Source organism: Trichosurus vulpecula, chromosome 2, assembly GCF_011100635.1.
Source record: "Trichosurus vulpecula isolate mTriVul1 chromosome 2, mTriVul1.pri, whole genome shotgun sequence".
NCBI lineage: Eukaryota > Metazoa > Chordata > Mammalia > Diprotodontia > Phalangeridae > Trichosurus > Trichosurus vulpecula.
Window position 1 is genome coordinate 49,318,504 of NC_050574.1, and position 16,393 is coordinate 49,334,896.

Below are 16,393 nucleotides of genomic sequence, written 5' to 3' on the forward strand. Positions count from 1 at the left end.
TGTTTCTGGGGCAGCAGGGCCCACTGGGGATAGGGAATGGGATCCCCCCGCATGCCTACCTGCTCATAGGATCAACCCCGACTGACTCAGCCCCCTAACCTCTCTCTCCGCTCCTGGCAGGCCCTGTCTCTGAAGGAATCAGAGAAGACAGCTCTGTCCGAGAAGCTTTTGGGCACCCAGCAGAGCCTGGCCACCATATCCATGGACTTAGAGAGGCAGAAACGAGATGCCTTGACCCGTCAGGAACAGGACCGGGTAGGCCACAGAGAAGGGTCTCGGTCCAGCGTCTTGGTACCCCGGCTCCTAGGTACCTGCTCAGCCTAAGGCTCTGAGTTCCAAGAGAAGCTCAAGAGAGGCTTTGGGGAAGAACGTCTGTTAGTCTCAGTCTAGTCTTGTATGGCTCCTATCCAGGGAGCTTCCGGTCTGAGTGGGTATACACAGCCTTACACACACCCTTCCCTCCCTTAGACTGACCAGGGTGGGGAGAAGTGAACCAGGGAGGATGGGTGAGGAGGTGGATGCCTTTCTCCGGTTTGAGTGTGGACAGAGAAGGGCTGGCCTTACACATCCGCACACCCTGGTATCCCTCCAGAGCACTGTGAACGCCCTGACCGCAGAGCTGCGGGACCTCCGGGCCAAGTTCGAGGAGGCCATCAACAACCATGAGCGGGAGGTGAAGGCCCTGCAGGAGCAGGCCCGGGATCTGGGTAGACAGCGGGAATCCTGCCTCAGAGAGGTGAGAGACCCCCAAGGGGGAGGGAGGGGATGAGGCACATGGTTTGGTGGTCAGGGCTTGGGGCACGGGCGTGTGTGCATGGAGGAGTGGGGTGTTTCTGTCCCTTTTACTAACCGCATCATTCCTGTCCATAGTCCTCCAGTCCTCTTTCAGGTTACGAGTGCCTTACCCACAGCCCCTTCACTGAGTCCCCATCCCCTCACCGAGCCTCTATCCCCCTCACCGAGCCTCTATCCCCCTCACTGCCTCCTTGAGAAACAGTGAAAAAAGGGACCCCCTGACAGCCCCACCTGTGCAGCTGCCCTCATCCTGAGTTTCTCTCACTCCCTGCTCTTGGCTGGGTCTCCTCTAGGCTGAGGAGTTGAGAACCCAGCTCCGATTGCTAGAAGATTCCCGGGATGGGCTCCGGAGGGAGCTGCTGGAGGCCCAGCGGAAGGTCCGAGAAGGCCAGGAAGGGCGGGAGGCCCAGCGCCAAGAGACCCTGGAGCTGCGCCGCAGCCTGGGAGACAGCACCAAAGAGCGGGAGGCCCTGCGGCGCTCCAACGAGGAGCTGAGAGCCGCGGTCAAGAAGGCTGAGAGTGAACGCATCAGGTGTGGTGGGGTCTGGTGGGTGGGGGATGGACGTCTGCTCCTGAGACCTTCTGCAGGGCCCTGTCAGCCCCCTGAGTCTTCATCCCTCCCCATTGTGCCCCCGCTCACCCCCTAAGCCCCACCCATTCTCCTCTCGGAGCTTCCCACTCCCCACTGGATCCTCCTCATCTTCCCTGAGCTCCCATGACTCCCCAGAAGCTTTCATTTCAGAGTCTTTCCATTTACAGAATCACCACCCTTTACCACCACCCTGTACCCACCACTTTCCCCAAGCCTCCATAGCTTAGCGCAGCAACTGACATTGTAGGTGCTTAGTAAATGTTTATTAACTGACTCCAACCCTTCACTGAGTCCCATCCCCCTTAGTAAGCCGCCCCTCACCCTCCCTGAGTCCCCTTTGCCCACAGTGAACCCCCAGTTCTGCTGACTGACCCGCCTTTTCTAAGCCTTCATCCCTAGCACTGTGTTCCATCCCCCAAGGTCCTAGGAAAGTGCCAGGATGATAAATTGTGGCTCTGGCCTCCAAGCCTTGTAGGGCGGCCAGCAGCCGCCTCTAATTACTGGAGCCTGGGAGAGGCTGCAGCCCAGGGCCCCTAACCTTCTGCCCCTTCCCCACCCCCATGCCTGTCAGCTTGAAGCTTGCCAACGAGGACAAGGAACAGAAGCTGGCGCTGTTGGAAGAGGCTCGGGCGGCCGCAGGCAGGGAGGCTGGAGAGCTGCGGGCCGGGCTGCAGGAGGTTGAGCGGTCAAGGCTGGAGGCCCGGCGGGAGCTGCAGGAGCTCAGGCGCCAGGTATGAAGCCTTGTGAAGCCTCGCTGCCAGCTTGGTGGGCAGTCATGGGCAAAGTTCCCTTCCCTCCTTCACTGGGCCTCACTTTCATCATTTGTAATATGTGAGTGGTTGATCTCTCATGTCTCTTCTAGCCTCCAGTCTGGTAGGAAAAATCTGTCTCTGCCTGCCCTCAGGGAGCCCCCACTCTGATGGGGGAGGCCACATGCCCACTCCACAACAGCTACTACTAATATAGAACATTGCCGTAGCTCAGTAAAGTTGCTGTATTCATATCCAGTCTTCTGTTTGAGATTCCCAGCAACACTGGGAGGTCAGTGCCATTCTATAGATGACAAAACGGAGGCTTAGAGCAATTCAGGGACACTAATAGACCTACATTTAGTAAGCAGGGTAATTAGTTGTTGCAGACTGAGTCCCTGAGACCGCATGGGGAAGTGGGAAAAACAGGAGTTAGAGGCAGAAGAAGAACTAGGTGTGAGTCCAGCTTGTACCCCCTACGTGCTGTGTGGCCTTAAGCAGGTGACCTCTCTGGGCCTCCCCTTTCCCATCTGTCATGTGGAGAGAATGATCATTATACTGGATGTTTATTGAACACATCGAGGTTTGCTAAATGCTTTACAGCTATTATCGATCATCACAACAACCTTGAGAAATAGTAGGTACTGTTATCAGGCTCATTTTACAAATGTGGAAACTGAGGCAAATGAGTTTTTTTAAGTGACTTTCCCAGGATCACACAGCTAGTAAGTGTCTAAGGGCAGATTTGAACTCAGGTTTTCAGATTCCAGGCCCAGCATCCTATCTTTAGCACCCCTAGAATAAGATTTGAATGACTATCATTACTGTGAGACCTCAGACAAGCTCCTGGCTATCAACTGCTTTGTCAACACAGGAGCAGCCCTGTTGGCTGTCTGAGGGGCCTGAGTCAGAGCCGGATAATCAGAGTTAATCAGGGAAGCCTTCCTGGATTAGGAGGCTTATAAGCCAAGAGTCCCCACAAAGCAGATGGCACTGGATGGAGCTGGGGGCAGAGCAGGCACCAGGCCTCCAGCTCTCCCTTACAGCCTAAGCATCCCTCTGTTGGCCCCAGATGAAGATGCTGGACAGCGATAATGCCAAGAAGACCCAGGAGCTGGTGGAGCTGCAGGGCCGAGTAGCCCTGAGTCAGCAGCTGGAGAAGGAGGCCCGGAGGGAGGCCTTTGGCCTCAAGCAGAAGGTTCTGAAGGGAGAGGTCGCTCTGGATGGGACCAAGCAAGAGGTAAGTGGTCCCCGAAGCAGAATGGGTGGGATGGGGGAACCACCTTCCCCAGATCAGGGACAGTAACTCTGTCCTTTATAGGGCTCTATCTCTACCACTAACCAGGGCCTAGGAGGTTCCCTTACCCCAGCACCCTGGGATGGAGAGTCATAGGGAAGAGAAGGTCCCTTCCCAGCCATACATTTGTCCCCAGATGTGCACCAAACGCTGCACTCAAGCCCTCCCTACCTACTTTAATACTTAGCCACTAACCCCATGGGCCTGTGGCTGCATAGAGGGAGCTTAGAGACTTTCAAAACTCAGCTGGAGGCACTGCTTGGAATGGGGCTGAGAGGTTAGCACTGTGCTGACCCTACCCTGAGGATACTGAAGCTGACCGCCTCTTCCCTTCCCTCCCACCGTTGGCTAGAATCAGAGACTCTAGACTTTAGGGACTTTAAAAGCATAGACTATTAACCTCAGAACATGGGATGTCAGAGCTGGGAGGGCCCTTAGAACACAGGATGTCAGAGCTGGGAGGGCCCTTAGAACACAGGATGTCAGAGCTGGGAGGGCCCTTAGAACACAGGACGTCAGAGTTGGGAGGGCCCTTAGAACACAGGATGTCAGAGCTGGGGGGGGGCGTCCTTAGAACACAGGACGTCAGAGCTGGGAGGGCCCTTAGAACACAGGATGTCAGAGCTGGGAGGGGCCTTAGAACACAGAATGTCAGAGCTGGGAGGGAGCTTAGAACACAGGATGTCAGAGCTGGGAGGGGCCTTAGAACACAGAATGTCAGAGCTGGGAGGGCCCTTAGAACACAGGATGTCAGAGCTGAGAGGGCCCTTAGAACACAGGATGTCAGAGCTGGGAGGGCCCTTAGAACACAGACTGTCAGAGCTGCAGGATACCAGGGAAGGGCAAAGGTTTGTCTTCTGAGTGCTCACCTCCTCCCTCTCCTTCTCCACACCCCCGTTCCACCCCCAGCTCCTTACAGTTCAGAGGAGACTTCTGGAGGTCGAGCAGGGATTTCAGGCCCGGGAGCGAGGCCTTCTGGGCTCCCTGGAGGAGTCTCGGGGCTCGGAGAAGAAGCTTCTGGACAACGCTCGGAATCTGGAGCTGAAGCTGGAGAGGACACAGGCTGAAGCTGGGGAGTTGGGACTCCGGCTGAGTGCTGCGGAGGGCCGGATTCAGGGCCTCGAGATGGAGCTGGCCCGAGTGGAAGGGCAGCGGCGGGAGGCTGAATTCCAGCTGAGCAGCCTGCGCTCAGCCCTGCGCCGCACCCTGGGCATAGGAAGGGTCCCCAGTCCTGCTTTCCGGGCCTATGCCAATTCCCCTAAGAGGATCCCCTCCCCAGCAAGAGGTGACAGACTTGGGTCCTGGTTGTACTTGGAGATGCTTGAGTCAGGCCGGTCAAAGGGGGCATTGGACCACAGAGCCAGAGACAGAAGGGTCCTTAGACACAGGAAGTCGGAGCTGGGAGGGTCCTTAGAACACAGGATGTCGGAGATGAGAGGATCCTTAGAACACAGGATGTCAGAGCTAGGAGGGCCTTAGAGCAGAGAATGTCAGAGCTGAGAGGGCATTTAGAACACAGAATGTCAGGGCTGGGAGGGCCCTTAGAACACAGAATGTCAGAGCTGGGAGGGCCCTTAGAACACAGAATGTCAGAGCTGGGAGGGCCCTTAGAACACAGGATGTCAGAGCTGGGAGGGCCCTTAGAACACAGGATGTCAGAGCTGGGAGGGCATTTAGAACACAGAATGTGTCAGAGATGAGAGGGCCCTTAGAACAAAACATCAGAGCTGGGAGGGCCCTCAGAACCTAGAATGTCAAAGGTGGAAGGGGCTTTAGAACACAGTGTCAGAGCTCATAGGGACCTTAGAACCCAGAATATCAGATCTGGAAGGAAGAGCACTTAGATCTCGTTATTTCAGTGCTCTCATTTTATAGGTGAGGAAACTGAAGTCCAGGGAGTGAGTTGACCAAGATCACACAAGTAATAATGGGGTTTCTAAAGCTGTGTCTTGAACCCTGATTTCCCAACTCCCAGCCCAGAGCCCTGCTCCCTACACATTCTGCCTCTGTATGTGAACTTCCAGCCTGCATAGACAGGTGACCAATAGGGGGTGTGCGGAGTGCGTGCCCGGAGAATTGGATAGTCCAGGTGTACCTGTGTCACCGTCAGAGGGGTGGACACATGCAGCCCAGGACTCTTTCTGGCTCTCAGGTTGAGCAGCCTGAGCCCTCTTCTGCAATGCTGCCGTGCACCACAAGGTGTCGCCCTCTCCCCTGCCTTCTCACTCATCCTTTCTCTAAAGAGCTTTTATTAGGCATCCACCGTACAGGGTGTGGTGTGCCAGTCCTGGGGAGATTCATGGTTTAGTAACATCCCCTCCCTGCAGAGAGCTTGCAGTCTAAAAGGGAAATAACACATGCACAGATTGTTACTACAGAACAATGCAGTGTTATTAATATAGAGAGCGATATATTATTATTAATATACAGATTATTAATTACACGGATTATGGTATGATTATAATTGTGATACATTATATAATGTAATATATTTAATATATACTATATAATTCTAATACAATCCTAATTATACAGTTATAATACTGTATATTGTTACCACAAAATAATATAAGCTAATATATTAGAGAACAGCTTGCGTTTATATAATACCTTGAAGTTTAAAAGGCACTTTATACATGTTGTCTCCTTTGTTCCCCACAACACCCCAGGGAGGTAGGGTCTCTTATTAGACCTGTTTTGCAGATGATAAACTGAGGTTGAGACCCCTTTCTTTTAACTGAAAGGCTAAATGTCTGACCGAGGGTCACACAGCTTAGTGAGTATCTGAGGCAAAATTTGAACCCAGGTCTTCCCGACTCTGGGTCCAGTACACTGTATCACAAGCTGCCTCTAGAGAAACTCAAGACAGAGTTGTCTGGGAGGAAGGAGGCTTAGCAGTACAGACCTGTGTGGTACATTAAGGTTTGCAAAGTGCCATGTGTTATCTCACCTGAGCCTCACCACCACCCCGTGAGGTGGATGCTGCAGGTGTTGCAATCACGACCCATTTTCCTGCTGGAGAGACTTGTCTGTGGTCGTAGGCCAGTGTCAGAAGTGGGATCTAAACTCAGGTCCATCCAGAACTCGGGGTCTTCTGTCACCTCTCAGTTGTTACTGCTGCGATGGGATCAGGGAGGCTTCCTGGAGGAGGTGGCTTCATAGGAGTTTCAGAACAAGACTTGGGGCAAGAGGAACAGTAATGAGCAGAGGCGTGGGGCGGGGGTTGTCAGCGGGACAAGCCTTGTTTGCTGGAGTCAGGAGGGTGTGGAGGGAAGTAGTGTGAGATGGGCATGGAAAGGTAGGGTGTCGTCAGATTGGAGAAGGCCTTGAATGCCAAGAACTTTACTCAGTTGGGGAGTCAGGCAGGAGTTTTGAACAGAAGCGTCCATGATCAGGTCTGGCTATTCAAGAAGTGATTCTGGAGTGTAAAGGATGGATGGGTTAGAAGGGAAAGGGAATGGAGACAGACTTGCCCAGGATCACCCACCTAGGAAGTGTTTGAGGCTGAATTTGAACTCAGGTCCTCCTGACTCCAGACCTGGTGCTGTATCCACTGCACCATCTAACCGCCCCTGTAGTAACCTTCAAAGGTGGGGTCCTACCCTCAGCTTTCTTTCTTTCTTCCTTCCTTTCTTTCATCCTTCTTTCCTCTTCTTCTTCCTTCTTTCCTTCCTTTCCTTCCTTCCTTCCTTCCTTCCTGCCCTCTTTCTCTCCCTCCTTTCCTTCCCTCCCTCTTTCCTTTCTTCCTTCCCTCCCTCCTTTCCTTGCTTCCCTCCTTCCTTCCTCCCTTCCATCCTTCCTTTCTTCTGTATTGGGTTCCCCCAGGGTTTCATGGCCTAGGTGAATAGTGGTGTCCCAGAGAGCAACAGTGAGTTGAAAGGAACAAGTTTCCCAGGGAGGGTCAGGAGTTCAGTTTTGGACCCTAGATCTCTTCCTCATGTCTCCGCACAGGGAACGGGGAGTCACCTCCAGAGGGGTCCAGTTGCTCTAGCTCCCCTGAACGCACCCGTCACTCCTGCACCACCTCCCCGGAGCCAATGTCTTCCCCCCCACCTCCCACCATGGATCTGGATGCTGAGACCGTGCGGGCCGCCCTGAGGCAGTTCCTGAAGGAGCTTCAGGATGCCCAGCGGGAACGGGTACAGGCCCCAGGGTGGGTGGGTACATTCAATGGCAGGGGAGACCTAGAGTCCTCACGAGACCAAGCCTAGAGGCTGAAGACCCAGGCCCCCAAGCCCAACCTCTGACCCTAAGGCGTAAGCCTCTGTGCTTAGAAGAGGAGGTTGTCTCCTCAGGACCCTGGGTGGGCTCTCCCTACTCCTGTTTCCCAGTGTGGACCCCCTCCTGACCTCCACCAACCCCTCCAGATCTCTATGCCCAGACTGGGAAGTCTCTGATTGGGAGGTAGCCTTCATGGTCTTCAAGAGGCTGAGCCTCCTCTCTGCCCTGATGTAGGATGAGTTACGGGTTCGAGTGAGCACCCTGAATCGACAGCTGGCTGACTCAGAAAGGGCGCGAGACACAGCCAACAGCCATGTGGAGCAGCTGCAGAAGCTGGTGGTTGAGTGTGAGGAAGGTCAGTGAGGGATTTGGGGCAGCCCCCCCCCATCCCACATTCAGGTCTGCACTGGAAGGGCTGGGGGTGCTGAGGATGGGGGCAGGGGCTGCAGGGGGAAGGCAGTCCAGGAGAGGGGGTCTCACCCCACAGGCCGGCGTGGGGCAGACGGGCGGCTGAGCGGGGCCCAGGCAGCCCTGGTGCTTCGAGAGGAGAGCGTCCGGCGGAGCGAGCGGGAGCGCCGGGCTGCCCTGGACCAGGTGGCCACCCTGGAGAGGAGCCTGCAGGCTGCCGAGAGCGAGCGTCGGGCCAGCCAGGTGGGTGTCGGGCTGCTTGTGTCTGGGTGTGTTGGCCCAGGTGTGGGTCAGCAATCCTTGATTAATCATTAACTTCCTGCATGCCAGGTAGTGGGCATGGAAAGACCACAATAAGCTCGGCCCTGTCCTTGAGGAACAGCTGGGTGGTGCAGTGGTAGAGTGCTGTGCCTGGAGTCAGACGTGAGTTCAAATCCAGTCTCTGCTAATTCCTAGCTGTGTGACTCTGGGCAAGTCACTTCACCTGTGTCTGGCTCTGTTTCCTTAGGGTAATGACAGCCCCTCCCCGCCAATTTTTTTATGAGGATCAAATGAGAGATTTGCCCCTATAGAGTATCCGCGTGTGTGTGTGTGTGTGTGTGTGTGTGTGTGTGTGTGTGTGTGTGTGTGTGTGTGTAGAAGGTAGGGGAGGCTTTTCAAGTATTTGAGGTCGTCGTGTAGAAGGATTTAGCTTTATTCCCCTTGACCCCCGAGGGCAGAACCAGGAGGAACTTGGAGGAACTTGTAGGCATCGTGTCTAGGCTTGATGTCAGGAGAAACTTCCTCATTGTATAGGTCCAGAAAGCAGGATGTGGGGAGGGCAGGGGTAGGGGTGGGGGCAGGGATGGGGATGAGGGCGAGGATGAGGAGGTCCCCTCACTGGTGTCCTGAAGCAAAGGCCGCACAGTCACTTGTTGGAAGAGGCTTCTCGTTCCGGTCTGGGCTGGACTCAGGGCCTCCCAGGTCCCTTCCCAGTCTGAGGCTCCGGCTCTGCGTATTTATTTAGCTCTCGGTGGTCTGACAGGGATTCCACAGACATTATCTCATTTAATCTCGGGATTTGTCTGTGCGGTATGAGCACTCAAAGCTGGTGCTTGTGTCTGGAGTCCTGCACAGTCTCTGTCCGTGTGTCCATCTCTCTAAGCATCTTTACCAGGTGTTTGTCTGTAGTGGGTCTCTCTGTGTCCATAGATGCTCATATGTGATCATGGGGGTGTCCTGGGTTGGGGGGGGTGACGAGGTGTCTTGGTTCGATGGAAGAAAAAGACCAGGCAGGTCGGGTGGGGAGAGGGAGAGAGGTGGGCGGAAGGGCATGCACCCCCCATCTTCTCTCCTGACCCCTCCGACTCTGTTCCTGCCTTTCCCCCCAGCTTCTTTCCTTTGGGGCTCCCCTGCCTCCCCTCCACCCCCGCCTCCCCTGGCCCTGGGCCTGGCCTGACTGGGCAGAGCTGCAGGCCTCGGCTGGCTGTTGTGTCTGCATCTCTGGCCCTGGCTCTGGTCCCAGGTGTGGGGGCTGAGGAGGGGTAAGGCCAGGAACAAAGCTGGGCACAGGCCAGGCTAGGGGTGGCCTCTGGGCCCAGACCCAGACCCAGCAGGGAGAGGAACTCCAGAGGCTTAGGCTGGGGGGGATGTCTGAGAGGAGCCTGCCCGGCTCCCCAGGAGAGCTGCAGTTACTCAACACTCCCCTCCCCCAGCACCTCCACTCTCCCCCCAGCCCCACAGCCAGCCCCACCCCCCGCTCCAGCTTTCCTGTCTCAGCCTGGCTGCCTGAAGCCAAGGGAGGCAGCTGGCCTCCCCACCCCATCCTCCTACCCCTCGTTCTTGGAAACTGACAGCCCCCACCCCCCTGGGCTGACGTCTTGCCATGATTTCTGGGGCTGCCACGTTCATTGTAGAATCACAGAATGTCAGAGCTGAGAGGGCCCTTAGAACACAGGATGTCAGAGCTGGGAGGGGCCTTAGGACACAGGATGTCAGAGCTGGGAGGTTCCCTTAGAACACAGAATGTCAGAGCTGGGAGGGCCCTTAGAACACAGGATGTCAGAGGTGGGAGGGGCCTTAAGACACAGAATGTCAGAGCTGGGAGGGCCCTTAGAACACAGGATGTCAGAGCTGGGAGGGGCCTTAGAACACAGGATTATCAGAGCTGGGAGGGCCCTTAGAACACAGGATGTCAGAGCTGGGAGGGCCCTTAGAACACAGGATATCAGAGCTGGGAGGGCCCTTAGAACACAGGCTAACAGAGCTGGGAGGGGCCTTAGAACATAGAATGTCAGAGCTGAGATGGCCCTTAGAATGCAGAATGTCAGAGCTGGGAGGGCCCTTAGAACACAGGCTAACAGAGCTGGGAGGGCCCTTAGAACACAGGATATCAGAGCTGGGAGGAATCTCTGAAATCATTTAGTCTCATTTGCTTTTTTATAAATGTGAAAACTGAGTCCCCCGGAGAGGAAGTGACTTGCATAAATTACACGTGGAGTTACCAGCCCCATTCTGAAGGGTGATTACTAGAAGAGAAGCCAGGAGTGATCAGGAGGGGAAACTGGTATGGTGAAAGGAACAAAACTTCATTAAGTGTGCACTCTGTGTTGGGCACCAGGCTAAGTGCTTTACAAATAATATTTCGTTTGATCCTCAAAACAACCCTCTGCTATTATTACCCCCTTTCACAGATGGTGAAGCTGAGGCAAACAGGCAGTGACTTACACAGGGTCACAGAGCAGATATTGGAGTCTGGATTTGCGTTCAGGTCTCCCTTACTCCAGGCTCAGCGTTCTGCCCGCTGTATCTCTAGCTGCCAGCTGGTAGCAGGAGGCCTGATCAGATCTGGTGCTCACACTCTTACAGGAGAAGATCAGTAAGATGAAGGCTAATGAGGCCAAGCTGGAGAGTGACAAGCGGAGGCTAAAAGAGATCCTGGACGCCTCCGAGAGCCGGGCCACCAAACTGGAGCTGCTTCGGCACTCGCTGGAGGGCGAACTGCAGCGGAGCCGGCTGGGCATGGGGGACCGGGAGTCCCAGGCCCAGGCCCTCCGGGATCGGGCAGAGAACCTAGAGAGACAGGTGAGGCTCTCCTAGGCCTTTCCTTTTCCTCATCCATTCTCTGCCTGTCCCTCCAGCCCCATGCCCTCCCTTCTGGTACCCCTTCTCCTTAGAACATGGATGTCATACTTAACCCCAATTGCCCTGCCAAAAAGCAAAAAAACAAAACAAAACATGGATGTCGGAGCTGGGAGGGCCCTTAGAACATGGAATGGCAGAGCTGGGAGGGCCTTGGAACACAGGATGTCAGAACTTAAGAGGAAAAGAGGGGGAAAGAAATAAGTGCTTCTATTGCACCTACTATGCGCTGGGCATTGTGCTAAGCACCTTACAAATATGGTCTCATTTGGTCTTCACATCAGCTAACAGGTAGGTGCTGTTTTTATTCTCATTTTAGAGTTGAGGGAGCTATGGCAAAGAGGTTAAGAAACTAAGCCAATGTGAGACAAAATGGACTTTAGAACAGAGAATGTTAGAGCTGTTTGCTCCCCTTCCACTCATAGCTCTCAGCCTCCCTATCCTTTCTTGTTTGGACCCATCTAGGGCTGATGGACAACTGAGGCAGAACTGAGATGCCTTAAAGGGGGTTAGAGCTGGAGACTTTGGACAGTGTGGGGACCCTGGCTCTCCTAGGAATTTGTTCCTCTGGGATTTCCAGAAGGAGCCCAACTGCCCATTCCCCATCCCTCTCCCCCCTTCCCTTAGTGTTGAATTTGGAATTAGAGCAGCTCTCTGGGTTAGAACCCCATTGTCCTGTGTGACTTTGGACAAACAAGTCTGTTCTCATCTCTGGGCCACAGTTTTCTCCTCTGACATGAGAAAGTTGGAGCTGATAATCTAGAAGGGCCCTTCTAGTTCTAAACCGCTAAGGGGAATTGCTGTAAGTTCCATGAAGTACAAACTCCTCCATTCCCCCATTCATTCCCCTAATCCTCATCCTGAGCCCTTCTCCAGGCCCTGCCACGCCATCTGCCACCCGGGATTGCCAGGCACCCACTATGCATACTGTACTTTTTCTCTATAAGGAAAACGAAGAAAGGTATAGTACACAGAGTGTACAGTGCCTCCACTCAAAGATGGGGAAACCAAGAGGCAAGCATGTGCTTGCTCTCTCTCTCCCTCTCTCTCTCTCCATCTCTCTCTCTCGCTCTCTCTCTCTCCATGTCTTTCTCTCCTCTTTCTGTGTCTCTCTCTCTCTGCTCTCTCTCCTCTTCTCAGCCTCTCTCTGTCTCTGTCTCTCTCTGTCTCTCTGTCTCTCTCTCTCTCTCTCTCTCTCTCTCTCTCTCACACACACACACACACACACACACACACAGGAAACAGAAGCGTTAAGGGCTATGTTGTGTGGAAATGGCTTTGAGGGCTAGAGGGGTCCTCAGAAAGAAGAGATCCAGGAAACCTTTCTGGGGGAGCAAAGCCTTGAAGGATAAGCAATGTTTTCAGTCTGGTTCCCAAGTAGGGTCATAGTGTGACACCTCTGATCTAGCCCAGTCCCCTCATCTTTCAGATGAGGAAACTGAGACCCGAAAAGGTTATGTGATTTGTCCAGGTTCACACAAATAGTGGCAGAGCTGGGTTTTAGGCACAAGGCCAGTTTGATCCACTGGGCCATGATGCCTCTGAGGTAGGTGGTGCCAGGGTTTTTAACCATTTTTTACAGAGAAGAATCTGAAGCTCTGAGTGGTAGAGTATTTGACCAAGATCACACAGAGTATCTGAGGAAGGACTTGAACCCAGGTCTTTTGGCTCCAAGCCTAGTGCTCTTTGTGTAAATAGATTGGTGTCGCTCTCTTCCTCCTTGCAGCTGGCGGACAGTGAGCTGAAGGCTGGGGCCCTACAGTTGACAGTGGATAGGCTGAACATAGCACTGGCCAAGGCAGAGGAGAGTGAGGCGGCCCTGAAGGAGAAGGTGCAGGGCCTGACGGCATCCCTGGCGGAGAGCAGCCGAACTGTGACCTCAGCCCAAGACAAAAACCTGAATCTCCAGAAGTCCCTGACGGCCAGTGAGCATGACCGCAGGGTCCTTCAGGTGAGCTGAAGCAGGCTAGCATGTTCCAGGTTCATGAGCCAGCCGATGGGCACAGGTTAGGGTATACCAGGTCAGGAATCCAACGAATGCCTTACGGCAAACCATAGGTTCTAGGGAAAGGGACCAGCCAGTGGGAATATGTCACAAGGTTCTAGGTTAGAGAAATAGCCAGTGGGAACAGGATGGAGTGTTCAAGGTAAGTAAGCCAACCAGTGAATGGCTTACAACAGATCATAGGATTCTAGATGAAAGAGCCAACCAATGGGAACGGACCATGCAGTTCTGAGTAAGACAGCCAATGGGAAAAATTGGGGGGTTCTATATAAGTGAGGTGGCCAATAAGAATAGGCCATGAAGTTCTAGGTCCGAAATCAGCCCATGGGAACAGGCTGGGGGGAATGTTATGTGAGAGGTGGCCAATGGGAATAGGGTGGGGAGGGGTTCCAGACCAGTAGGAACAGGCGGAGGGTTCCATCTGGAAGCAGGAGTAATAGCTTAAGTAAGTGATGCTACAATGAGGAATACTTGGGATAGGCATCAAGAGGCCCAGGGCCTGGTTGGGGGTGGAAGGGGCATGGAGAGATCCACTGAATCCTGAATATTAAATGAAGCCGTCTGGCAGAGCTGGGGAGCCCTGGGAGTGGCTCTTCAGCCTTCCTGAGGGCGGGGCCCCATCAGTCCCTCGTTCTCTCCCAGGAGCGTTTAGATGTTGCCCGCCAGGCTACGGCAGAGGCCAAGAAGCAGAGCAGCTCCCTGGGGGAGCAGGTCCAGACCCTGCGCAGTGAGCGAACGGACCTGGAGCTCCAGAAGGCTGACCTTGAGGGCCAGGTGCAGCAGCTGCAGGAGGTAAGGGGGTCGAGGATGAGCTCTGGATGGCCGGGGGCTCTTCCATCTGAGGCTGTGGCTTCCTGGCAGCTCCCACCTTCCGCACCATTTTCCATCATCAGTTCCTAAGTTATCCCCTGGCCCCCGAGTCTGCCTGTTTGCCCTTCCCTGGGGCTTCCATCCCTTTCTCAGCTCCTGCCTCGCAGGACTTTCCCACACTGCCACCCCACATCAGGCCCCCCACTTCTCCCTCACAACCCAGCCCTACCGTGGTCCTCCCCAGAGGGGGCCGAGGCCCCGACCTCCCCTGCTTTCTTTCCCCTAATCTGCATCCTAGCTGCTCGACCAGCGGCAGGAGAGTGAGACCACTGCTCTGCAGGGCCTGCAGAAGGTGAAGGAAGAGAAGCAGCAACTTCAGGAGTGCCTGACCAGCCTGCAGAAGTCCCTGACCCAGCTGGAGGGGGAGAAGCGGGAGGCTGAGCGCTCAGCCTTACGGCTTGAGAAGGACCGAGCTGCCCTCAAGAGGACTCTGGACAAGGTGATTCCCTTTCTCCTCCCATCCACCCAAAGAATCCCTGACCTCTTCTGCCTTGAATGATAGTGAGTTCCCCGTCCCTGGATGTCTTAAAGCAGTAGGCCATCAGCCAGTGTGAAAGGCATGGAGATGAGAGATGGAGGGTTATGTATGAGGAACAGAGAGAAGTCCAGGTTGGCTGAATCTCAGAGTGCAGAAAGGAGAGTAGTGTCTGTTGAGGCTGGAGAGAGAATATGTTGAGGGTTTTAAAAGCTAAGCAGAAGAGTTTATATTTTTTTCCTAGAGGCGATAGGAAACCACAGAAGTTGGTTGAATAGGGAGGGGTCACGTGGTCAGATGAGTAGTTAAGGAAAATCACTTTGGCCGCCATATGTAGTGTGGACTAGGACAGGAAGAGACCCAAGGCAGGGAGACCAGGTAGGAGGCAGTCACCATAATCTAGGTGAGAGCTGATGAGAGCCTGGACAAGATGGCGGCAGAGTGAGTGGAGAGAATGGAATGGTCACAAGAGATGTTACGGAGATAGAAACGGCAAGGTTTGGCCACTGACTGGATGTGTGGGATGAGGGAAGGTGAAAAGTTAGGATAATGACAAGGTGAAAAGCCACCATTGGATGGAAGGATGAAGCGGCTGCCTTCAGCTGAAATGATGTAATGGAAACCACACTGGCACACCCAAGGTGGCTGCTGGTACAGTTTCTTTTATCTGCTTTACTAGGAAAGACAGCTGTTTCAGGGGTCGACGATCTTCTTTAATTACATAAAATACAGAGAAAATACAGAGCAGAGAAATAAAGCCCAACAGACAGGGCTCTACTGCTTGAATCAAAGCAACATTGCTTTATACTTTACATCCACCACTGGATCGAGAGAGCCTTTACCACTTAGCAGTTGGGGAGCTCTGAATATACGGCCACTCAGAGGCTCGACCAGGGAATCATATAAGCGAGCCCCCAAACCAAAATCTCACCTCTCAGAATATATACTCTTTCAGCTAATAAGCTCAGAGCCAGAAGGCATCACAACCCTCCTGACCCAGTGCCTAATTAGTTTAGTACCAAAAGGTGTGGAAGCCTTCCTACAAGCAAACTTCCCGTAAGCAAGCTTCCCTTAATGGGCTCCACATGAGGCCTATTGATGGGTGGGGAAGATCTTATTCCCCATTAACCCTACAAATGGGAGGATTTGGGGGGCAAAGAAAGAGGTTGGTATAGGACACATTGAGTTAGAGAGGGAGATCTCTGAGACTTTTATTTTGGAATGTCCAATGGGCAGTTGTTGATGAAGGACTGAAGCCCAGGGTACAGGGGCTTGGGTACAGAGCTTTTCATAGGGGCGATAACTGAGCCCATGGGGTAGCAGAGGGTCCTTGCACCAGCCTTCTGAAGACCTTTACAACCTGGAGATCTGGATTTTCTGGCAGGTGGAGCGTGAGAAGCTACGTAGCCATGAGGACTCCATTCGGCTGAATCACGAGAAGGGCCTCCTAGACCGCTCACTCACCGGGGCTGAGCAGGAGCTCACCGAGGCCCAGAAGCAGATCCATCAGCTGGAGGTAGGCAGCCCTCCCTGCCTCCCCACATTTCCGGGGTAGGAGGTGGCACTCCCCACCACAGGTCCAAGACATGCTGTCTTCTTCCTGGTGGATAGCACGGTCTGAAGAAGGTGGGATAGGGCTGGGCAGAAGTGGGCCTTGTAGGAGTCCTTGGGGATGCAGAACCTTTGGGCCTGTTTAACCCTTAGCTGTCAACCAACCTACCCCATGCCCTCAGTCAGTCAGTCAGTTAACAAGCATTTAATTCAGTGCTTACTATGTTCCAGGCACTCAGCCCAGCTCTGGGGCTCAAGAAAGGCAGAAACAGCCCCTTATCTTCTAATGAGGGAGCCAACATGTGTATAA

General features: G+C 53.9%; 1 protein-coding gene across 1 annotated transcript in view; it reads left to right on the plus strand.

Annotated features, from left to right (window-relative positions):
• CROCC (ciliary rootlet coiled-coil, rootletin) overlaps positions 1-16,393 on the plus strand; it is a 69,767-nt gene that overhangs the window by 52,209 nt on the left and 1,165 nt on the right. The window contains exons 22-35 of the mRNA XM_036745286.1: positions 121-255; positions 593-736; positions 1,089-1,327; positions 1,959-2,118; positions 3,209-3,376; positions 4,343-4,718; positions 7,385-7,572; positions 7,889-8,009; positions 8,142-8,305; positions 10,910-11,125; positions 12,909-13,133; positions 13,830-13,979; positions 14,296-14,496; positions 15,917-16,048. Coding sequence (XP_036601181.1) covers positions 121-255; positions 593-736; positions 1,089-1,327; positions 1,959-2,118; positions 3,209-3,376; positions 4,343-4,718; positions 7,385-7,572; positions 7,889-8,009; positions 8,142-8,305; positions 10,910-11,125; positions 12,909-13,133; positions 13,830-13,979; positions 14,296-14,496; positions 15,917-16,048 — 2,619 coding nt within the window. The remainder of the gene's footprint in view (positions 1-120; positions 256-592; positions 737-1,088; positions 1,328-1,958; positions 2,119-3,208; positions 3,377-4,342; positions 4,719-7,384; positions 7,573-7,888; positions 8,010-8,141; positions 8,306-10,909; positions 11,126-12,908; positions 13,134-13,829; positions 13,980-14,295; positions 14,497-15,916; positions 16,049-16,393) is intronic.